This window comes from Leptonychotes weddellii, chromosome 5, assembly GCF_054177405.1.
Source record: "Leptonychotes weddellii isolate Sample4059 chromosome 5, ASM5417740v2, whole genome shotgun sequence".
Lineage (NCBI taxonomy): Eukaryota > Metazoa > Chordata > Mammalia > Carnivora > Phocidae > Leptonychotes > Leptonychotes weddellii.
In genome coordinates, this window is record NC_138373.1 from 13,662,679 (window position 1) to 13,687,802 (window position 25,124).

Genomic DNA, 25,124 nt, shown 5'->3' on the forward strand with positions numbered 1-25,124 from the left:
TTTTTTTTTTTTAAAGATTTTATTTATTTATTTGAGAGAGAGAGAATGAGAGACAGAGAGCATGAGAAGGAGGAAGGTCAGAGGGAGAAGCAGACTCCCTGCTGAGCAGGGAGCCCAATGCGGGACTCGATCCCGGGACTCCAGGATCATGACCTGAGCCGAAGGCAGTCGCTTAACCAACTGAGCCACCCAGGCGCCCAGAAATAAATAAAATCTTTAAAAAAAAAAAAGGACAAGGATTTTATCCGGGCGCTGCTGTACCTCCAGCTCCTGGAACAGGGAGGTATTTGTAATCTGAAATATCTGTTACTGAGTGAGCAAGAGTTTGGAGGGAAGAGCCTGCATAAAACCAAAAGCACAACTCACCCCCCTTTGCCCCCTGCACATAGCACCGCACTTGCCAGCAGTTCTTACAATGGTTCAACCACTCTGGTTCACCCATAATCAACAACCAGCGCGGGAAGAGGAGTTTGGAATTTTCAGAGGTGAGCAGGAAGGAAAAAAGGCGCTCTCGAGGGACAGAAAGTTTCTTTGAGCAAGTTCGCAAAGACCCTGACCAGACTCCACCCTGCTCCCCAGGTCTGTGGGTTCATTCTGCTTTTTCTGTGCTCTGTGCTTGTCTGGGCTTCTGAGCAACTTCAGGCTCCGTGTGCCCCCCGGGACATGAAATGGTTTCAAAGCACTATCTCTAACCTGACTTGAGGACTTGGCACATGTCAAATTTCACAGAGTGGACAGAAGGAGGATGTGAGCTTTCCTCGTCCAAGGACTCTCATTCATCTGTGCTGTGCCAAAGAAGCAGAACACATGAATCTCCGAGAACAGGGAGGGAGCGGGGAGTGGTACAGTGTTGTGAGTAGAGTGTTCGGCCCCTGAGAGAGAGAGGAGACCAGAAAGGTGAAGGAAGTAGAAACTAATGGGCCTGTGGCGGTGTCCTGTCCCACAGAGTGACTAGAAGCTGACCTCTACCACCCTGGCACCTGCTGGGGAGGGACAAGAGACCCACAGAGCCCCCGCCCATTGCAAGAGGGAAGAATTCACACCAGTGAACACAATCCGCCTTTACGAAGAACTGCAGAGGACGCAGCGTCCTGGCAAAGGAAGCCCAGCACATGTGGGAGCTCTGTAGCAGGAGAAGGCCGAGCGGGCTGAAGTCTGCTTCTCGTAAGTCGGGCCAAGTGCATGCGAAGGGCTTATGTAACTGAGAAGGGGGTCTTCAAAAGCCCATAGCTACTTAAATGCTCCCTAGTGGCCTGTATTCCTTACTTTATCTACTTCTGGGCAGGATTAGGGCCACGCCGGTGAGGACCTTGTTGATCCAGTGCACTAAAAGAGGTTTTGTACTCTCGGGGAGACGACCCGGGTGCTTGCTGAGGCCAGCTGAGTAGGAAACGCGGCCCACCGCACATCCTGAGGACTGGGGACACTTGGAGAGAACAGCTTGCAAAACACCCTCAATTACTTATCGCAGATGTTCTTCCCTTAGAAAACACCCCTCAGATGGCAGGAAACGGGAGACACGGCAAATAAATTCAGAGGTTTTATTCTGTAAAGCACATATGCACATATTTCAAACACGGAAAATTAATCTGGGAGTGAATGCCATAACAGATCAGCTACTGACCATCATGCAAGGTAAGTGAGATGGGTCCTCTGGCCCTCGTAACCCCACAGTGCCTGCAGGAGGGTTGAAAACCAGGATGCTGAATCCCTACAGACTGCCAAAGAAATTGCAACCGAAACGCAGGCTCCTAGTGACGAGAAAAACTTACAAATAGAATCAAAACTGATTCAAGTCATACAGTGAAAGGACAAAAGGAAAAAGGAAAGAGATCAATATGATCTGAAACAACCATTTAATAGTAAGTTGCTAACCTTTGATTGGACCTCCAGTCCAAGATGCCTGAGAACGCGCCAGGGCTCCCGTGCAGGGTCACTTGGAATGGCACCTGGGCCCTGTGTGGGACGCTCTCCTAATCCTGAGGTCCCTCAGCAAGATGTGGCGGAGGACTGGGCCTTGTCTGCAAGTGCCTGGGTATGAACAGGACTCTGCGCTTCCTGAGATTCCACAGGAGTCTCTTCGGTTCCTAGACCTCTTCACCCAGGTCCACGGCCTCTCCTCTTCCCCGCCTTCCTTTAGACACCTGACTCTGGGTTTCCGTAAGATCTTTGAGAAATTACCTGCTAGAGTGAATGCTGGATTTTAAAGTGTGTGTCCTGGCCTCAGGACAAGTAATACTGTCCAGGCATTTTTGGCACTTCCTTCCCTCATGTCTAACAGAGTCCCTCCTCCCCTGGCTACAAAGTCCAGCCATTCCCTGTAATTAAACCAAGGGTACTTGATATTAGCAACAAGCTGGATTGAACAAACCAGTGAAATTGACTTTCTTCACCTGTCTCCTTTTAGGGTACTCTGCCAGTTCTAAATCTCTCCAACTCCACTTCACTGGGATATTATTAATTCAGTAGCAGCTTAACCTAAAATCTGGTGGTCTTATGATATTGGTGTTTCTAAAGGCCAAGCCAAATGGCTCTTTCTCCATCTTGTCTCGTAAAAGTCTCAAAGTCTCTAAAGAGAAAACTAAATGAACAGGTTAGCCATGCATCATGTAAGCAACTCATAAAACTGGATAGACAAGTATGATTACTGTGCTTGAAATGTACCAAAAGGGGAAAAAAAAGGGATGTTAACGTATTAAATTACTACAGTGATTACTTTAACAATCTTCAGTAAGAGCCCACAATTGTTTTCCGTTCAAGAATGCCTGGGATCACATGTTCTAGGCCAATTATTTCAGACTCCAGGACCGATTCTAATTTGGAACAGACTACAGACCTGGAGTTGAGGGAAAGAAGTGCTGACGTCCAAGGTCTTAACTGCCCTTCTGCTCTACAACATTGCTTGGGAGAACACAGAAGTCAGTAATGACAGTGAGTTATTAAGGCAAAGAGCTATTATGAAAAACAGTAAGAATACAAGTAACAAGAAAGGACTAGAAAAGACAACGCAATTTTTTTTTTTTTTTACAAGAAGATGGAGAAGAAGGAAAAAGGGATAAAGGGCCTAGGTCATCAAAATGCCACAGGAAAGATAAATGCTTTTGGTTTTCCTCATACATGGCAGATCAGAGCTGCTTTCCTTCCAATTCCACAGGCATCATTTCATGTCACTGATCTACCAGTTGCCATTTTCCTTTTGAAGATATGTTCACTGCACACAAATATATGCAAAAAGTAAAAGGAAGAAAGAAAATCCACTCCCTCTTCAAAGAAGACAAGAAACTCTTGCACAACTATTAGACTGAATCATCTTTCTTTTTCCATACTGCCATCTGCATTCCAGAAAACAGAACAGCTAATTTCTACTCTACTCTAGAGCCATTTACTTAATTTTTAAGCTCTTTTGAGTGAGGACGCTGCTTCAACTTTTATAATGGAGGGAAGGGACAAGAGAGGAGGAGACGACAGTGGAACATTCTGTGCCCACTCAACTCACACAAGACCAGGTTCCTCACCATCCATATGGAAAATGAAACTTAGATCTTTACCATGTAGGTGATTTTTCAATAGTTAACTTTTTACTCAAGATAAAAGCACAAGTCTGTCCTAACTAGAGTAGTATTAAAATGTGACTATTTTACTTTTCTTTTCAAAGAAAAAAACAAACAAAACAAGAAACTAAGAAAGATAGGCATGTTTCCTTGCAAGCAAAACGGAGAAAAAGGGATTATTGTTGTTACCATGATTATTAAGCCACAGACACATAAAATCCACAAAATGGACTGGTGGCTTTGGAAATGCAATATCACATCAAAGGTGCAGACTGTTTCGAACATTCTGTACATATCGGGCTGAAACAAGAACCAAAGCAAACCTCAACCCCGCCAGCAATGAAATGCCCCCGTGACCTTGGTGAAGACAGCATGGTCTGCCCTGTGGCACTGAGATCACGATCCTCTCCGGCGCTGCACAGGGTCGTCCCACCAAGTCCACAGGGGAGGCTGAGGGTTCCGGCTGCACCCAGTGCGAAGCACGTGCATCATTGGACCAATTTCTGAATAGATCTTTATAAATATATACAAATCAGTTACAGGCACTTGAAATGTCTTTGGCTGGAATAACCCAACATTGCAAGATAATATATTCACAGAGTGTCCAGGCCCAGGCTGGGTTCAGCAGGCAATGATTATGGTTCTCTCAGTCTCTCTTAGAAAACGGGCAGTTGTGGGATTAGGCATCAGCCAAAGCCACCTAGAAGAGAACAAGATGAGCAAACCCATCATACAGCAAAGCCCAGGTAACTCAGCCCCACCAGCACCCTTACTGGGTTCCGGTCTCCAACCAAACACCAGGGAGCTACATGGCATGCATCTATCGAGCAGAGGAATTACTAAATCCCTAAGAAAAAAAATCTCACTTAGCAGGGAATGAAGAGAAATCTAAAAGTCTCCTGCAGGAAGCGGCCGATCCAGCGGAACCCCCATGCTGAGACAGAGTTAACGGACTTGAAACCATGATCAGGATTCTGAGATGATTTCTCAAGCTGATAGAAACCGAAGGAAGCAGCCCTTCAGGATCCACTGCTCTCCCATGGGACTTTGAGAACAATTCCCACTCAGTACCTTTCACCAGCTAAGAAGTGGGTGTATGGCTGAAAATCCAATACCATGATTTAGGCTGAGGGCAGACTACTTCTGATAAAAAGACAAGCCCTAATTTCTCTGGAGGAAAGGAGCCACCAGCAATAAAGGGAATAAGGACTAAGCTGGACTTTCTGCCTACAGAGATCTCCAGCAAAATACTGGGCCACACCCATCCACTGCTCACCTTCTCAGGACAAAAGTCAGGATTGCTCTGACGCAATTTGCTGGGTCTGCCTTTGATAACCGCATAGCAAAACATTGTTATCACCATCACGAAGAGGAAGTAACTGGTGTGCATGAGATGCAAATTTATTAATGAACGGTCATCCTGAATAAAGAGAATAAACCAGAAACATCTGCACTGAGTTACTGGAAGATTTTAATGCTAGGTTTCTGGAAACAGGGTTCATAACCTCCAGACTTGCCTCAACTTTAATTCTTAAACTGGAAGGAGAGTGGCTTCTCTTTTTCTCTTCTAAACTTTTAAAACTAGATCTAAGTAAAGACGGTGTTCCTGGGGCCACCCACTCCTTCCTAAGGGAGCCCCCTGCCCTGGCTTCTTCACTCCCACACTGCCCAAGAGCACCCTGCCCCCAGGTCTCCCCTTCCCCAGAAAGCCCCAGAGACCCAGAGGCTTCAACCCCTACCCTTCTCTTCCGTCCTCTTCCTCTGACAGCCCAAGCCTCTGTTCCCAATTCCTCGTTACTCCCCCACCAAGAAGGCCTCTCCCCATGGGCAGCTAATCCTTCTTTGTCTTTCCCTCACTTTCCAAGCCCTTGATTCACTCCTCTCTGACCTCCCACATGCGGTCAGTCACCAGGCCTGCCAGGTGCTGCATCCCAGCCATGCTTCCATTCCTTTTCCTAAACACACACACACACACACACACACACACACACCTGCAGGCCTCGAAACATCAGCCTTGGGCTCCATCCCATAAATGCATCATCAGGTGGGCAGACCAGTCTTCCGCACACACTGCTTTACAAAAACCCTACAGCCCAAACGCAGGAAGTCTAAGTGCCTCACACACGGCCTTCTGGACCCTGGCCTCTGCCCAGCATCCAGCCTGATCTCTGTTGCTCACTCCCGCAGGCCCCCAGCCCACCAACTGCTACAACTTGATACTAGAAAGAGAAAACAATCAGGCAAGAAGAAATCTACCTACCATATACTGACAGGAAGAAAAGTACAGACATTTACAAAAATCAGTGTAGTCTGTTAAAAATGGGTTCAAGTCTAAGCAGGAAGCCAAATGAGCCAATCCTCCACTGGTCCAGATTATGGGGTCTTCCTCCTTATTAAGTAAAACCTATCCAGCCCTCAATATCTAGCCAAAGACTGATCTCCTCCGACCTACTTCTACCTTTCTAGAATTCCAAACTATTTACTGCTCATACTGACACTGACCAGCTATTCCCTGAGTGGCCGTGTGAATGAGCAGACGGTAAGAGCATCCCTTGTGACCCGTACGAGTCAGGCACAGGGCGGCTGCTCGACAAATGTAACCACTGGTGACCAAAGCAGAAAAGGAAGAACGGATGCAGAGTTTCCTTAACTCACAGGGTGGCACATTTTTCCGAGCCTCCACTACTCCATCCAGTCTCCCGGCCCAGCTGGAAATCTACAACGGCATGGGCTAAGCTAACGCGAGGAGGTAAAGAGGGCCTACATAACAGTGCCCAGATACCGGTAGACAGACAGACAGACAGACAGACACACACACACACACACTTTTGTCACTTACGTCCGGAACAATAACTGTAAGCTTAGGATTTAAAGCGTGGTAGACTTTTCCAATGGCCCCCTTATAACACCAGAAAGGATTGTAATCTTGAGCATATTTTGTGTTGGCGTCTCTGGCGGTTGTGAAGATCTTGTACCAGAGCGTGGCGTTGCTGTACGTGTCGGGAACACAGTGTGGCGGCTGTCTGCAGGGGAACAGAGGAAAAGACACGGGCTCAGTGGCCTGAGACTTTTACCCGGGTCTCACCCACGGCCTGGGCACAACACTGAGCATAGCCATCTGTGTGGAAGAGAGAAATAAGAGACATACATTTCTTTGAGATGAAGACCATCGTGTTTTTAGTTCACAGATTTATTTATTTTATTTATTTATTTGACAGAGAGAGACACGGCGAGAGCAGGAACACAAGCAGGGGGAGTGGGAGAGGGAGAGGCAGGCTTCCCGCCGAGCAGGGAGCCCGATGCGGGGCTCGATCCCAGGACCCTGGGATCATGACCTGAGCCGAAGGCAGACGCTTAACGACTGAGCCACCCAGATGCCCCAGATCCACCAATTCTTTTCTTTTTTTTTTTAAAGATTTATTTCTTTGACAGAGAGAGACAGAGAGAGAGGGAACACAAGCAGGGGGAGTGGGAGAGGGAGAAGCAGGCTCCCTGCTGAGTAGGGAGCCCAATGTGGGGCTCGATCCCAGGACCCTGGGACCATGACCTGAGCCGAAGGCAGACGCTTAACGACTGAGCCACCCAGGCACCCCGTTCACAGATTTTTTTTAATTTAACAAACACATAACGGAATAAGAAATAGGCATCCAACATTTGGAAGTCTGGTTGTTAAGATCTTTGCCTTCCCAAGTCAACTAACCCATGGTTCTCTTGCCTATGATGTACCCAAAGAGAGGCCTGCTCCTTTTAAGCCCATTTTCGCAAATTATCTAAATTCTTAGTCACAACTGAAAGTTTTATACACAAACTTCTTCTTCAGATATTATAACCAACAGCAAATAATACTTAACTTATCTGCTCTTGTCCTACAAACCTCCAAATATCTAAAACAGAAATCCCAGAGTATTTTTTTTTTTTTTTTAAAAAGAGAGAAAGAGAGTGCGTGTACGCACGCACAGGGTGGGGCAGAGGGAGAATCTCAAGGAGACTCGATGCCCAGCACAGAGCCCGATGTGGGGCTTGATCTCACGACCCTGAGATCATGACCTGAGCTGAAATCAAGAGTAGGACACTCAACCGAGTCCCCATGTGCCCCCCACCCAGGGTAATTATTCTTATTTAAGAAGAATTCATCATAGAATTCTTTTAAATAGGCTACATCTTGTGTATTTCATATATTTATAGATCATTATCTCCATTACAGAGAAAAGAGGCAAAAAAAAAACAACCAAAAACAAAAACAACCCTTAAAAAGCCAAGTGGTAACATGGATAGCTGCTCAAAAATATGAGGCGTAAGTTTCAGCAACAGAAACTGTTTTGTGGAGGGCGCCTGAGCGGCTCAGTCGTTAAGCGTCTGCCTTCGGCTCAGGTCATGATCCCAGGGTCCTGGGATCGAGCCCTACATCGGGCTCCCTGCTCAGCGGGAAGCCTGCTTCTCCCTCTTTCTCTCCCTCTGCTTGTGTTCCCTCTCTCGCTCTCTGTCAAATAAATAAATAAAATCTTAAAAATAAATAAATAATAAATAAATAAATACAAATGGGAACAATGAGATGGCATTTAAAAAAAAAACTTTTGTGGAAAGAAAGATTCATTTATGCTCTCGATTTACAAAATAACTGTCTGAATAATGGAGATGAATAAAACTTCATCTTTCAGGAGGCTTCATTATAAATCACTCTGGTCATAGGATCAGCTCTTATTTATCTTCTCTGTGACAGGCTTCTACCAACAGGACAGGCGGCCTAAGAACATACAACGAAACCAGATGCTTTTACTACCTGCTGAAGCACTCACTCACTCTCTGATACTTATATGCAAAGGTTCTACCTTTGCGATTCCGAATTCAACTTAAATAATCCTTTAGACAGGTCCAGCTGTGACAATTCTACACAGTAATTTACTGCAAGCATCCTGAGAATCTGCTGAAGCACCCCAGTCACACTCATGGTAAATGGAGCTTCTGACGCGCATCCACCGGGGTCAGGAAAACACTTACACGGTGACGGGGAACACACCAGGGTTGGCTGTGAGGGTCATGCAGGTGGTGAACACCACCTGCTCACAGTGACCGTGAAGGGCACAGTCGTCTGAACTCCAAGCTGTAGGCAGGGTAAAGGTAATATTGATCTCCTCGTGGGCTTCCCTGCCTATGAAAGAGAAATGGGGGGGGTAGGGCAGGGGGAGGGAGAGGCGTTGGTAAATAAAGGTTAAGAACTCATATATTTATTATGCTCTGGGATATCAATGAATCCTGGACTCAAACCCACCCAGGAATCCCCTATCAGCCCACAGAAGCAAGACATCTGCCTCTGTGGGATTTGAGGAACAAGAGTTCTGAGCCAGACGCTGAGGCCTGCTCACCTGGGAGAGCCACAGTGTGGCAAATGGCAAGGGGCCACTGTTAGCCAGGGCCTGGAGATGGCAGGCATCGAGGGCCCCCCGTGCCCAGGCAGAAAGTGGGGGGCTGGGTGAGTCATTATCACCACTGTTTTAGCACCTGTGTGACACTCGTGCCATTTCCAAATTGCTTTTATATGTATCCTTTCACATAAAACATACCGCTATCCCACAAACACGACCAAAGAAGCGATACTGTTCCCCTTTCACATATGAGCAGACTGAAGATCAAGGGGTCTAACAGACTTCAGGAAGGTCAGGGAACTAGTAAGGGATAAAAAAGCTTAAACGAAAACCAAGGTGTTCTAGTAACAGCAGGAGAAGGTCCACCTGCTGCCCAGAAGTCACCCTTGCCGCATTCCCGTGGGAATAGCTCTCACCCATAAAAGCCAGCAGGAGGCTGCCAGGCACTCCCAAGTTCCTCTAAGGACTGAGAGGCTCTTGGTAACAAAGAACCAAAGACTATTCTTCTAAGGTCTAGGCCTCTGTAGGAAGCCTTTCCTAATTATTCCAGCTTCTGCTACTTTCTCAGCATTCTCCTGAATCACTTACAGTCTGTCCTGGTCAGAGGGTACTACAGGTCAAAAGGCAGTGCTCAATGTTCTATAGATGTTATTTCTTTTTTTAAAGACTTATTTATTTGAGGGAGGGGGAGAGAGCACAAGCGGGGGGAGGGGGGGGCCGGCAGAGGGAGAGGGAGAAGCAGGCTCCCCGCTGAGAGGGGGGCTGGCACTTAATATAGCATTCCCTTTGTGCCAGGAACTATTGTTAAGTGTTTGATAAATATTAATTCATGTTATCCTTCTCTCTGCCATAATCCTAAAATTCCAATTGACAAGACCAGATCTTAGGCTTTTTCTAGTTCTTCCCAGCAGCTAGCACAGTGCTGAGCTAACATGGGCATTCGAAAATCTGTTGACTAGTAACAATATCTGTAGTATGTACTGAAAACTCTAAGATGAAAAACCTGAATAAAAATCTTGCGCTTGTAAATATTAAAACCAGAGTAGGCCTCAAAGTTTCTTCTCAGTCACTTTTATTGAGAGCCTACTATTTACCCAGCACTTTAAGTGAAGATGTAGCAGAAACAGTTCCTTCTTGGCTTCACTTAGTTCAAACTCAAGAGAAGGGGAGACACGTAAATATAAAAATAATCTGATGAGTAAAAACCACATACTACTAATACTCTGTCTTGGAAGAGTTGCTGCCTAAGAAAATCTGAACGGAAAATGGCTACACTCACATACCTGAAAGTCCAATCTGATGCCCTAAAATGGTGGAGTACAGATGGGTGACATTGCGAGAGTACCCTCCAAAGGGTTTCAGCGGGTCCAAGGTTAGGGTGATCGCAACGGAGATGTTCACTGGGCCCGCGTCCTCCAGGGCCTGCGGGGACTGGGTGGACACTCTGGCCTGCCCGCTGGTCACCGTGCTCTCCGGAGTTGTGGTGTCATTTGTGAGATGCTTCAGTGTTTCGTTCTCTGACACACACAAGTCCAAATCGTTAAACCGCAGCAGAAACGTATTCCAATCCTGCGGTGACAGGGAACAGAGGGAAGGAAGTATGAGCGGTCTGGAAGTGCGGTCTGTCACTGCACTCCATGGCCATGACCGCCCGGTGGGGTCGCGGGGCCACAGAGCTCAGCACTGAAAATAACAGTGACGATCCAGCCAGCGGCCTCTTGCATTGGCATCCTAGTGTTGGTTTTCCAAACAATCTAAAATGTGAACTCTTCATTGGCATGAGATATTAAACTAGGTGATTAAACCAACTTATTCAAGAAAATGTGTAAAAAAAAAAAAGTAGCATATTATACTTGCAGAAAATGATCTAGCTTCAGAACCAAACTTGAAAAGAAAGCTTGAATGAAAGTAATAAAACATTAAAAGCATTAATCCAAACTCACTTAGCAGTTATGATTAGTTATTATTTTTTAAGACTTTATTTTTAAGTAATCTCTACACCCAACGTAGGGTTCAAACTCATGATCCCGAGTTCGAGTCACCCGCTCCACCGACTGAACCAGCCAGGTGCCCCATGATTAGTTTTTTATTTGTTTGTTTTCTTAATTGAGTTTTTATTGGTTGTTTTGAGGATCAGTACAGACATTTCAATTTGTACACAATTCTTAACGTACATACCGAAAATCTAAAAAAACCATGTAGTTGTGATTCTTTTCTAAAAGTTATTCCAGTGACCTTCCAGCTTAAAATTTGGAGGCAAATTTTCCTTAACAGTATATCAAGTACCAAGATCTTCAAATGCTGATACACTGTTACATTGTTAAGTCCCATTAATTCACAACTTAATATCATATACACCACATACTCAAATTCTCAATCTTACACAGTACATTAACAGGGTTACTAGGAAAACTGGACTACCACAACCAAGATGTTACAGAGTGCACAAGAATTCTGACCAGGAGAGCCAAGATCTAGGAGTGGTTTCCTTTAGGAAACAATTCTACCAAAAACAACGTGGGAATAGAAGTAATTTAAAATATTCAAGACATAGTAAATGCACGACTGACTCCAAATTGCCATTTAGTATGCTTGGTATTATAGGATATAAAATTACCCCATCTATGGAATGTTGAGCTGACACCCAAGACAATCAAAGCCTCCCACATTCAATATCCCACTATTTCCTGGTTGTACCAAAAAATAAACAAACCAGCAAATGATTTCACCTCTTAAAAAAAAGCATTTACACTTAAAAAATGGGATGAGGTGGGATTCCCTCCTTCTTAAAAATGTTTCTAGAGCTACTAAAAAACTTGCATTTACAAAATAGTTGATAAAAATATTCCTCTGGATTGTACAAGGGTGACAGGGACCACTGATAAGACATGGTTTATGGTATTAATCAGACTAGGCTTCTTTCTCTCCTGCTTCATCGGAGGCTGGACTCTCCTCATTTTTAGTTTCTCTGTTTTCTGCAGGTAAGTCTTCTTTCGTTTCTTGGTTAGCCACGTCAGCCTGTTTTGCCTTTGCTCCCCCTTTCCCCTTTGTTTGCACTTTTTTGTCTGAAGATTTATCCTTTCCTGCCGCCTTGTTTGGCTTTGTTTCCACTTTTGCAGGAGCAGGTTTAGCTGACAACCTCGCCGACCTCCTCTTGGGCTCCTCCTTCGCCGCCCCCTTGGCGGAGCTGACCTTCCTCCTGGGCATTGAGGCAGCGGGGCGGGCACGGGCTGGGTGCCTGCGGGCCCCTGCGGGCCCATGGCGCACCGAGAGCCTTCGCGAAGCTGGGCTGGGCGCTGCCGCTCCTCCCGCCGCCCGAGCTGCTGGGACCCGCCCTGTTTGTTTGGTTTTTTTAAGTAAGGCTGCCTTGGGGCTCCTGGCTGGCTCAGTCAGGAAAGCATGCGACTCTCGATCTCAGTTGGGGTTGTGAGTTCAAGCCCCACCTCGGGTGCAGAGATTATGTAAATAAATAAAACTAAAAAAATAAATACATAAGGCTGCCTTAAAATAATTCCTCAAAAGGTCAGTTCTATACACCTTGCTTTCTCTCTGTAGAATGCAAAACCGCAGTCAATACCAATATTCAAGCAGTCCATTTTCCCCCTTGTCATGGACTTTGAAACATGACCACCTTAAAACAGGAACAATTTCAAAAAGGAGGAGAAAAGATGTCTTCGGGCATCTCTTAATATCTGTTTGATGGTTTAAATCATAAGTAATTTTAAAAATACATACAGCTGGTTATGTCATGATTAAACTGAAACCAACATAGTGAAGTACCCACCTGGTTCTATTTTAATTTAATTTTCACAGAAAAGCAAAGATGAACTCAGGCTGAAATGGCAACAACAAACTAGCCTAGGCTGTCACATATAACTTCTTCCTCGAAGCAACGTGAGTCTACAAAAAGTTGCCAAATGTCAAGACAAACCAGGTTACGCTTCCAATTACTCTAACACTAGCCTTGACTAAAAATGCCACTTGATATCCCTGACCCTCCTTCAGGGAGGTAGAGCTGAGGCTTACTCTCTTGTCCCCTCATCAGGCTACCTCTTGAAAAAACCCTTTCCTTGCTGCATTTAAAAAAAAAAGGGAAGGAAGGAAGAAGAAAGAAAAGAAAAAAAAGCCATCTGAGCAATCCTCAAGCAGTCAAGCGGGTCTACCTTTAGAGCATCAGTCTATCAGTACATGGCATTTATTAAGACTGCAACTGGATGTATCAAATTACATTCTCCCCACACCTACAAACTCAGCAGACCAAAAACATAAGGGCTGAAAATGAACATTCTAGTCTCATCCCTTCATATTCCAGACATGAGGGAACTGAAGCCCAGAGCAACTTTATGGACTCTCTACATTCCACAGTTGAAGGCAGAAGCAGGATTAGGTTTTTTGATTCATAGCCCCGAACTTTTCCCATATTCCTAAGGTCCTCATTTGAAAATAAAATCACTAAGTTAATCATAACCAAAGTTCTGCAGCAGCTTGGCACTGCTTTCCTGCAGACCTCGAGTCCATTCCGAACAGTCTGCCAAAGCCAATGTCAGGCCCCATTTCGATTATTAAGGACTAATTATCCAGGCTGCCTCTTAATCACTTGTGTTGGCCAAGTGTTCAACATGGCCTTGGGCTCCGAGGGAAAGCAATGCCAGCATGCTGCAGAGGCCTGATTGTGACTAGAATATTCATTTTCAGCCCTAATGTGGGTGCAGCCTATTTGCACAACCTTTAAGGATTCAGGCAGAGTCAGAACAGAGGGAGAACTGAGCCAGCCAGTCTGTTTCTTGGTTAGGAACTCTGTGAAAGGGTTTCATGGCAGAAAACAGCTAAAACTTGTTACCTAAACTGTGTGAGAGTTCACTTGTGAAGGTGGCCCCTCCGGCCAAGGTATTCGAGGATCAGAGAGCACAGAGCACAGAGCAAGCCATGATCCCCATTACCCCAGTAGAACCCTCCTCTCCATCACAAGGCAGGAACAGTGTGATCTCAAACCCCGCCCCATTCCCACTCCCACCAAGGCACACACTCAAGAAGAAAAAGGATAAGAGAAGGCACTCCAGGAATCAACTAAGGCAGGAACTCATTCATCCTCAAAGAAACCATATCCACAAGTAAATTTACCATATCATTAATTCAGCATAATTTCTAACACATAAAATACATTTATTAATAGGTACATTATCATTCAGCTCTATTAAATAAGAATTGTTAACTTTGTGTTGTTTTCTTTGTATATGCAAAAATACACCTTTTAAAATCTGTATTATGAATGTTCGACTATTATTTGCCTAGATTAAGGTTTAAAGAGCAATACCCTAATAATTTATTTAAATTGACCACAGTGTAAAATCTAGAAGGCAAATTTGTAGATAACTGAAGTTCTGCTTAATAAAAAAAGACAAATATATTTGGAAATAAGATCCAGCTTTCTATTTCTTTAGCGTCCCTTCTCAGGCAACGAAAAAGCTATCAGTACAGCTAAATAGAACCCCATATGACATATGGCTTTAAAATAACAAATGTTTAGTTTTTAAAATAGCAATGAGCCAATTTAAGACTTTAATAATAAATTTAAATTATTTATGATTTATTAACTTAATAACAGCAAATATGGTAGTTCTCTATGTTCTTGACACACTTTCCAAATATACTTTCCAAAACACGTTTCATTGCTGAAACAGTGTAACTGAAACTGGTAACATTATTTAAATCAACAGTTGTCTGACTAGATACTTTCAAACAAAGTGAATCACAGGAAGATGGAAGACTGGATTGTGAAAAAAAGGCTGCTTTCTCACTAGGTTAGAAAGAAAGGTGTGTGGAGAGCCCAAGGGTGTTCTACTGTGTAAAGTCTGGCCAGACTGAGAGAACTTAGAATATACCATACCTCTGCCATTTCCGGTGACTTAATCTCCTTGATTTTGAAGAAATAGCCCAAGGTCAGGAAAGCTATAGCCATGGCGCTCACACTGATCATAAAGACCACAAGGGGAGGCCGGCTGCTGATGTACAGCTTCAGGTTCTCCAGGGGGTTGATGCTGAACATTATTCTGATCAGCTCCACCTGAAAGGGATTAATCATTAGACTCATGGACTGACTCGCCCAAAGAAACCCTATGATCCCTCCACTGTTGTTTCATTTCCTGGTGTTGGGGAGTGAGGAGGTCACTCACTATTGAGCTTGAGAAACGTTTACTCATAAATCTACTCCAAAGACTAGAAGAAACACTAAATTGAACTGTCACTACGTCAAAGTGCTAAGATCTTAAAAGCTATGCATTTCTCTTTCTGTTTGAATCTTCTAATTATTCTATAATGAACACTTGCTGTTTCCATAAGGACTACTAATAATAGCACTTGCTATTTCCACTTAAGATAATGCTGAAGTAGGTCCATAATAGGACATAAATACATGCCAACACGTACAAAAAGAAATTGAGGATGTTCTCATTTCCTACCACTGAAAGGTTCAACATTCTGTCCTGTTCCCTGCCATCCTCATGCCCATCCTAGCAACTGGCAGAGAGACACAGAATACATGTTTAACTGTACCACTCCCCTGCTTAAAGCCCTCCTAAGGCTTCCCACGAGACCGAGGAGAAGATCAGGAACAGCTCTACCATGGCCCACAGGGTTTCATGCTGCAGAAGCCCTACCAACCTCAATGACCATATGTCCAGGAACTTCCTCTCCTCCCTCATGGGGCTCTGGCAACGCTGGCCTTGCCATTTTCTAGGATCAGCTTGTCACTTTCTGCAAGGAAGTCAGCCGGGACTTGCATGGGGATTGCACTGACCCTGTAGGTCAGTTTGGGGAATACTCCTGCCTTCTTAACAATACTGGCTTCCAGGCCATGAACCTTCCCATTTACTTGCGTTTTCTTCAATTTATTCCAACAAGTTTTGTGGTTTTCAATGTATACGTCTACACTTCTTTTGCCAAATGTATTCCTAAGTATTTCATTCTTCTTAGAATTTCGGAACATTTCCTATATGAAGGCATTTCTCCCAAATTTCCAGGTGCTTGCTCTTCTTAAAATGCAGGTTTCCACTCAACAGTCAACTCCTCAGAGAGGCTTTCCCTGACCACCGTCCGCCCCCCCGCCTCCCAGTGCCCTGCTTTAATTCTTTCACACTGTTTAGTCAAGAGTACAGTTAATTTTCTACTTGTTTGCTGTCTCTCACCCCTGGGTTCTGAGCTCCATGACAACAGAAATTTTGCCAATCTTGTTCACTGCTCTAGCCCTGGTTCCTGGCCCCTAGAACAGGAGCTGACACATAATGAGCAATTATATACATGAACACTAAAAAAAGCAACTAAAAAAAAAAAACTGTAACAGCTTTTAAATTTGAGAGAAAAAGCTGCATCAACACCCCCTAAGAACTAACAGCAACCACTTGCAATAAGCCAGGCTGTGTGTTCCTTCGTCCTCACCAGAGTCCTTTGAGATGGAAAATAATATCCTTTATGCTCTTCCCAGAGCAGCATCCATGCATGTTTTGTGTATTTTTCCTATAAAATCAGATACAATTACTGGTATTGCATATGGAAACATGGAAAATGATATATTGAGTATATTCTTATACTATTTTCATTCACGTTGTTTCTGAGATTTATCTGTTGATCTACGTAGATCTAGTCTACTGAATTTACCAGCTGTATAGTATGCAACTGTAGCTGAGTTTTCCTGGACTGAGGAGCCCAGTGAGGGTCTTCCCAGTTTCCCCCACCTAGGCCCTGCAGCAGCACGCACAAGAAGGGCTCTAGGTCACAGGGTAGGCGCATCAGCAACCTGATTTGGTCATGTCGGACGGCTCTCCAAGGAAGTCCTACCAGCGACTAAAGGGCTCGCTCCATTTCCCAACACTCGTACCAACACTTGAACACTTGATATTCTAAAGCAATGTTATTGACTTGGACCAACAAGACTGATGTGAAATGTTATCTCATCATTATTTTAAATTGCATCTCCCTCACACTGAGCATCTTTTCACTTCTTTATCAGCCATTTAGATTCTTCCTAGGTAAACTGCCTGAATCTTTTGACTACTTACCAGTTGTTTGTCTATTTCTCGTTAATGTTCAGGAGTTCTTTTTATATTCTGGATCCTAAGCCTTTTCCAGTTTTTTATGTTATATGTAACTACTTCAAGTCTGTGGATTTTCTTTAATATAGTTTATGGTATCTTTTACCATACGAAAGGTTCTTATTTTTTTTTTAACAACTTTATTGATATATAATTCACATAACAATTCACCCATTTAACATGTACAAATCAATTCACAGAACTGGGCAACCTTCACAATAATCAGTTTTCAAACATTTTCATCATCTCATAAAGAAACCCCATACTCTCTAGCAGTAACCCCCTAGTCCCTCCGGCCCTAAGGCAACCACTAATACACCTTGTCTCTATAGATTTGCCTATTTCAGACATTTCAAATGAATGGAATCATAATACGTGCCCTTTGGTGACTGACTGCTTTCACTCAGCATGATGTTTTCAAGGCTGATCCATGATGTAGCATGTATCAGTACTTCATCCGTTTTTGTTGCCAAAAATACTCCATTGTACGAAATATTTTATTCATATTTTGCATATCCATTCATCAGTTGATAGACACGTTTCTACTATCTATTATGAAACATGCTGCTATGAACATGCATGTGTAACATCTTGTGTGGACACAGGTGTCCATTTCTCTCGGCTGTATCTGTCCCATATACCCTAAGAATGGCATTGCTGGGTCATACGGTAACCACATGCTTAACCTTTTGAGGACCTGCCAGGCTATTTTCCAAAGCAACTGCCCCACTCTGCATTCTCACCAGCTGTATAGTGAGTGTTTCGATTTCTCCACCACCTCACCCACACTTGTTATTGCCTTTTTCATTATTGTCATCCTAATGGGTGTGAGGTGGTAACTCACTGTGGTTTGATTTGCATTTCCTCGATAGCTATAAAGTTATTGATTTTAATGTATTTATCACCCCTTTCCTTTTATGATTATGTGTATGTATGTATTATCTGAGAATCCCTTTGGTATCTTTATATGTCAAAAACATTTTTTTCATTATTTTCCTCTACAAGTCTTATAGTTTGATTTTTAGTCTCTTATCTACTTGGAATTGATTTGGGATTCCAGAATCTAATAGGCTTCTGGTTTAATCTTTTTCTATATAGGTGGCCAATTGTCCAATACCATTCATTGAACATGGTTTTATATTGAACATGGATTTCCCATGGATTTGTAATGCTATCTCTCATATATACCAAGCTCCCAAATTAATGTAGGTTTGTTTCTAGGCTTTTTCTCGTGTCCCATCATGATATCTGCATTTCCCCACCTCAGTACCATGCTGTCTGAAATTTTGCCATCTAATACAAGAAGGCTACCATTTTACTTTTATTCAAAACTGTCCTAGCTCTTCTTGGCCCTTTACCCTGCCATATGAATTTTAGGTCCCAAATGTAAAGTTCCCAGAAAAATCTTATTGAGATTTAAACTGGAATTGTCCCAAACAGACTATTAATTTGGGGAAGAAGTGACATCTGTATAACACTGAGTTCCCTAATCCATGAACAGGGTATCTCTCTCCATTTATTTGGGTCCACTTTTCTTTTTCAGTAATTTTTTAACTGTATCTTATGCATCTTATTAGACTGATTCAAAGATATCTATTCATAAGAGATAAGAAAATGATCAGCCATGATCACACTCTCCTTGACTAGTAGGACTAAGTCATCCTAGTATCACAAAATTAACTGAATTGTCCCGACATGCATTTTCTAAAACGTGTATAAGATATTAGCTTTTATTTCTTTGAAGCTTAGCAGACCTTGACCAAAAAAAACCCTGGATTCACCAAGTTTTTCTTTGGTTTTATATCTGGGTGAGTTATCTTAACTGCTTCATCATGGTTTTAATGATGGTCGGTCTAACTTTTCTATTTCTACGGAGTCGGTTTTGGTATGATGTGTTACTCTAGGAAACTACCCATTTGATATCGGTTTTTAATACTTCTAGACACAGTATAATTTTGTGATTTGTTCACTATTTTATTTACTTGTAGTTATGGTTTTTTTTCACTACAAATGTTTTCGTGTGTTTGCCTTCTCCTTTTTTTTTTTTATTTTTTTTTTAAAGATTTTATTTATTTATTTGAGAGCGAGAGAATGAGAGAGAGCGAGTACATGAGAGGGGGGAGGGTCAGAGGGAGAAGCAGACTCCCTGCTGAGCAGGGAGCCCGATGCGGGACTCGATCCAGGGACTCCAGGATCATGACCTGAGCCGAAGGCAGTCGCTTAACCAACTGAGCCACCCAGGCGCCCCTGCCTTCTCCTCTTTTTAACCAATCTTTCCACAGCTGTATTGCACTGATGTTTTCAAGAACCAGTATTTGGTTTTGTAGACTGGGTCCAAATAATTTGTTTTCTATTTCAGTCATTTCTACATGTATTTTTTATTATGTTTCTCCCTCTGCTTTCTCTGGGTTTACTCAGAGAAACCCTTCAATTTCTCCAACTTCTTCAGCTGGAATCTTATCTCAGAATTTTTGTTCTTTTCTAATGTAAGCATTTCAGAATAAAAATTTCCCTCAACATACTCCTTTTCTTTACCTAAATTATGTTCACGCCCTCAGCACTACCACCAATCTAATCCATTCGCTAATCTTGTTTTCTTTCCAAAATATATCTCAGGTTCACCCACTTTCCCCCATCTTCGTGTGAAGATGTATCAGCTCTCCACAGCCCTAAGACCTCTATATCCAAGAGCTCAGTGAGTATCTCTATACCTACACATTCCACAACATGTCCAAAACTGAACTCATCTGCTTTCCTGCCAATATGACTCTTCTCCCTGTATTCCCCATCTCAATACATAACTCTGGAAAACATCCTAGACTACTTGTGCCTTCCCCACTATATCCAAGCAATTATTAAGTGCTAAAGATTCTCTTTATTATCTCTTACTTCCTCTTCCTCTCCATACTCCTCGGCTACTGCCCTTAGTTCAGGCCCTCATCATCTTTTTCTTGTAACTATCACTAAGAGTCTCAACTGGATCTGCCTATACCAGTTAAATAATCTATCCTCCACATGCTGTGAGAGTTACTTTTTCCAAATGTAAATCTAGGCATGTTACTGCTTAAATCTCTCAGAGCTCCAACAACCAAGGAATGAAGTCCAAGCTCCTTAGAATGGCAAGCCACCATGAGCTAGGTCTTGTCTACTTCTCAACAGTCTAACTGCTTACAATTCCTGAATATATTAGACAATATTATAGCTTCAAGCCTTTCAGTCTGCTGGTCCTCCTGACCTTCATGAACCACATCCCGCTACTTCACCCTCCTCTTCCAAGACTCAAGGGACACCTTCTCTATGGAACCCTTCCTGGCCCTTCCCCACACCCAGCCCCTCAGGGAGAAGTGACCACTTTCATTTATATGCCCCCACTCTACTCTGCAAATTTCTCACAGAGACACTGAAACACCTCACTGCAGTTGTGTATGTATACATCTATCTTCCCAACCAAGCTGTAAGCCTCTCAACGACAGATACAATGTTTTACTTGTCTCTGCATAATCAATATCCAGACACAAAATAGGCAGTTTTTAAATGTGCAAGTTCATTAGATGCATCAAATAAATCCAGACTTAAAACATAAACTAAAAAATAATTTAGAAAATGATTATAGCAAGATTGCAGGGTACAAGGCTAATATAAAGAAGTCAACTACATTCCTATATATGCCAGCAGGAACAAGCTGAATTTGACACTATAAACACAATACCATTTATATTAGCACCCCCCAAAATTAAATACTCAGGTATCAATATAACAAATATGACAAGATCTATGTGAGGAAAACTACAAAACTCTCATGAACAGAATCAAAGCACCAAATAAACGGAGAGATTCCATGTCCGTGGATGGAAAAACTTGGTATGTCAAAGTGTCAGTTCTTCCCAACTTGACTTATACATTCAACACAATCCCAGTCAAAAGTCCCATCAAGTTATTTTGTAGATATCAACAAACTTTTCTAACATTTCTATGGAAAGGCAAAAGAACCAGAATAAAAGAAATACTGAAGGAAATTTGGAGGACTGACTCTACTCAACTTTAAGACTTATTATAAAGCTACAGTAATCAAGACAGCGTGGTATTGGCCAAAGAACAAACAAATAGACCAATGGAACAAAACAGAGCATCCAGAAATAGACCCACATAAATGTAGTCAACTGATCTTGCTTTGACAAAGGAGCACAGGCAATACAACGAAGCAATAACACATCGTTTTCAACAAATGGTGCTGGAACAACTGAACATCCACATATTAAAAAAATGAATCTAGGGGCGCCTGGGTGGCTCAGCCGTTAAGCGTCTGCCTTCAGCTCAGGTCATGATCCCAGGGTCCTGGGATCGAGCCCCACATCGGGCTCCCTGCTCGGCGGGAAGCCTGCTTCTCCCTCTCTCACTCCCCCTGCTTCTGTTCCTGCTCTCGCTAACTCTCTCTCTCAAATAAATAAATAAAATCTTTAAAAAAAAAAAAAAAAGAAGAATCTAGACACAAACTTATACTCTCCACAAAATGAATTCAAAAGGGACCAGACCTGAATGTAAAATGCAAAACAATAAAACTCCTAGAAGATAACATAGAAGCAAACCTAGATGACCCTGAGTTTGGTGATGACTTTTTAGATAGAACACCAAAGGCACCATGCATGAAAGAAAGAACTGATAAACTGGACCTCATTAATGCTCAACATCACTGATCATCAGGGAAATACAAATCAAAATTACAATGAGTGATCACATCATACCTGTCAGCATGGCTAAAATCAACAACACAAGAAACAACAGGTGTTGGGGAGGATGCAGAGAAAGGGAACCCTCTTGCACTGCTGGTGGGAATGCAAACTGGTGCAGCCACTCTGGAAAACAGTATGGAGTTTCCTCAAAAAGTTAAAAACAGAACTACCTGACGATCCAGCAATTGCATTATTAGGTATTTACCCAAAGAATACAAAAATACTGATTCAAAGGGATACATGCACCCTGATGTTTACAACAGCTTTATCAACAATAGCCAAATTACGGCAACCTCCCAAGTGTCCACTGACTGATGAATGGATAAGGAAGATGCAGTATATATACACAATGGAATATTACTCAGCCACCAAAAAGAATGAAGTCTTGCCATTTGCAACCACATGGATGGAACTAGAGAGTATTATGCTAAGCGAAATAAGTCAGTCCGACAAAGACAAATACCATATGATTTCACTCCTATGTGGAATTTAAGAAACAAAACAAATGAGCAAAGGGGGAAAGAAAGAGAGAGAGAGAAAAACCAAGAAATAGACTCTTAATTATAGAGAACACACTGACAGTTACCAGAGGGGAGGAAGGTGGGGATGGGGGATGGATGAAACAGGTGATGGATGAAACAGATGATGGGAATTAAGGAGCGCACTTGTTGTGATGAGCACCAGGTACTGTATGGAAGTGTTGAATCACTATATTGTACACCTGAAACTAATATAACACTGTATGTTAACTAACCAGAACTTTTTTTAACTACCTAGAATTTAAATAAAAACTTTTTAAAAATTGGGCTCATTACAATTAAGAATTTCTGCTCTATGAAACACACTGTTAAAAGAATGAGAAGACAAGCACAGACGAGAAAATATTGCAAAAGACATATCTGATATAGAATTGTTATCCAAAATATACAAAGAATTCTTTTTTTTTTTTTTTTAAAGATTTATTTGACAGAGAGAGACAGCAAGAGAGGGAACAGAAGCAGGGGGAGTGGGAGAGGGAGAAGCAGGCCTCCTGCTGAGCAGGGAGCCCGACGCGGGGCTCGATCCCAGGACCCTGGGATCATGACCTGAGCCGAAGGCAGACGCTTAATGACTGAGCCACCCAGGCGCCCCTATACAAAGAATTCTTAAAACAGTAAGAAAACAACACAATTTAAAAATTAGCCAAAGACCTTCACACCTCAATAAAGAAGATCTACAGATGGCAAATAAGTATACAAAGAGATGCCCCACATCATAGATCATCAGGAAATACAGATTAAAACAACAATGAAATATCACTATACTTGCTAGAATGGCCAAAACCCAGAACACTGACAATACCAAATACTGACAAGGATGTGGAGCAACAGGAACTCTCATTCAATGCTGATAGGAATGCAAAATGGTACAGCCCTTCTGGAAGACAGTTTGGTAGTTTCTTACAAAACTAAAACATACTCTTTTTTTTTCCCAATATTTTATTTATTTGTCAGAGAGAGAGCACAAGCAGGGGGAGCGGCAGGCAAAGGGAGAAGCAGGTTCCCTGCTAAGCAAGGAGCCCAATTTGGGGCTTGATCCCAAGGCCCAGGGATCAGGACCTGAGCCGAAGGCAGACACGCTTCACCGACTGAGCCACCCAGGCATCCCAACTAAAACATACTCTTAACCATAAGATCCAGCAACCGCACTGTTCGGTATGTGCCCAAAGGAGTTTAAAACTTATGTCCACACAGGTAGGCTAAGGTGGTTCAGTCAGTTAAGGGCCCGACTCTTGATTTCGGCTAAGGTCATGATCTCAGGGTTGTGAGACTGAGCCCTGCTTCAGGCTCCATGCTGGGCATAGAGCCTACTTGGGATTCTCTCTCTCTCCCTCTCCCGCCCCTTAAAAACAAACAGAAATAAACTTATGTCCACACAAAAATCTGCACATGGATTTTTATAGAAGCATTATTCATAACTGCCACAATTTGGAAGCAACCCAGATACCTCTCAGTAGGTGAATAGATAAACTGTGGTACATCCAGACAATGGAATGTATTATTTGGCACTAAAAAGAAATGAGCTATCCAGCCATGAAAGGCAAGGGGGGAATTTAAATGCAGATTACTACATGAAAGAACCAATCTGAAAGGCCACATACTATATGATTCCAACTATATGACCTTCTAGAAAAGGTAAAACAATGGAGCCAGTAAAAAGATCAGACGTTGCAGGGGGGAGGGAAGGAGTGATAAATAGGTGAAGCAGGATCTGTAGGCAATGAAAACACTCTGTATGATACTATCATGGTAGATACATGTCATCATAAATTTGTCCAAACCCCTAGAATATACACCACCAAAAATGAGCGCTAATGTAAACTATGGACTCTAAATACTAGTGATGTGTCAACCTAGGTTCGCCAATTATAATACATGTATCACTCTGGTGGGGGATGCTGACAATGGGGGAGGCTGGGCACATATGGGGACAGAGTGTTTTACAGGAAATCTCTGTACCTTCCTCTCATTTTTGCTGTGACCCTAAAACTGCTTTTATAAACTTGAGTATTTTATTTTTTAAGATTTTATTTATTTATTTGATGGAGAGAGACACAGTGAGAGAGGGAACACAAGCAGGGGGAGCGGGAGAGGGAGAAGCAGGCTCTCTGCGGAGCAGGGAGCCCGATGTGGGACTCAACCCCAGGACCCTGGGACCATGACCTGAGCTGAAGGCAGACACTTAACGACTGAGCCACCCAGGCGCCCTAAACTTGAGTAGTTTAAAAAAATAAAAATCTAGAAATGACACTACTTAGGTTAAGAGTCATAAGATTCAGAAACAAAAACATCAACAGTAAATTAGAGTTCTATAAGTTTAAAGTTATAAGCCTCTTCTATATGTTTATAAAGAGTTTAAGAAAGAACAAAATCTGAATCATATATAAAAATAAACATGTGGAACTACAATTATGAAACATCTGGAAAAATAGAAAAATCTAGTAAGTTCACTTCTAGAGAAAACTGTCTATTAAAACCATGTCACACCAGAATGTAAACACTTATATAAGTATCAACATAAATACCTACAAATTAGCAAACAACATCAACATAGCTAATTTAATTAGACAAAGTTCCAGAGGAGGCCAACTGTATTCACTTAAAAGTGAAAGCTTTTTTATTTTTTATTTTGTTTTCTTTAGAGAGAGAGCCCAAGAGCGAGAGCGGGAAAGGAGCAGAAAGGGAGAGAATCCCAAGCAGGTTCCATGCCCAGCATGGAGCCCTACATGCAGGGCTCGATCTCACAACCCTGAGATCATGATCTGAGCTGAAATCAAGAGTCAGACAGTTAACTGACTGAACCACTCAGGCGCCTGGAGCTTTTTTTATTTTTTAATAAAACAATTAAAAGTCC

General features: G+C 42.7%; 1 protein-coding gene and 1 pseudogene across 2 annotated transcripts in view; both read right to left on the reverse strand.

Moving 5' to 3' along the window:
• Positions 1-1,527: 1,527 nt before the first annotated feature.
• The window catches only part of TMEM248 (transmembrane protein 248), a 33,032-nt gene continuing 9,435 nt past the window's right edge, over positions 1,528-25,124 (reverse strand). The window contains exons 2-7 of one of the 2 annotated variants that reach the window (XM_081819635.1): positions 14,802-14,978; positions 10,198-10,483; positions 8,550-8,700; positions 6,391-6,574; positions 4,828-4,971; positions 1,528-4,251 (exon numbers count right to left, since the gene is read on the reverse strand). In XM_081819635.1, coding sequence (XP_081675761.1) covers positions 4,231-4,251; positions 4,828-4,971; positions 6,391-6,574; positions 8,550-8,700; positions 10,198-10,483; positions 14,802-14,960 — 945 coding nt within the window. In that variant the 5' untranslated portion in view covers positions 14,961-14,978 and the 3' untranslated portion in view covers positions 1,528-4,230. The remainder of the gene's footprint in view (positions 4,252-4,827; positions 4,972-6,390; positions 6,575-8,549; positions 8,701-10,197; positions 10,484-14,801; positions 14,979-25,124) is intronic. The other variant, XM_081819636.1, reaches the window with a different exon arrangement.
• Positions 10,404-14,786, reverse strand: LOC145721526 (non-histone chromosomal protein HMG-14 pseudogene; annotated as a pseudogene).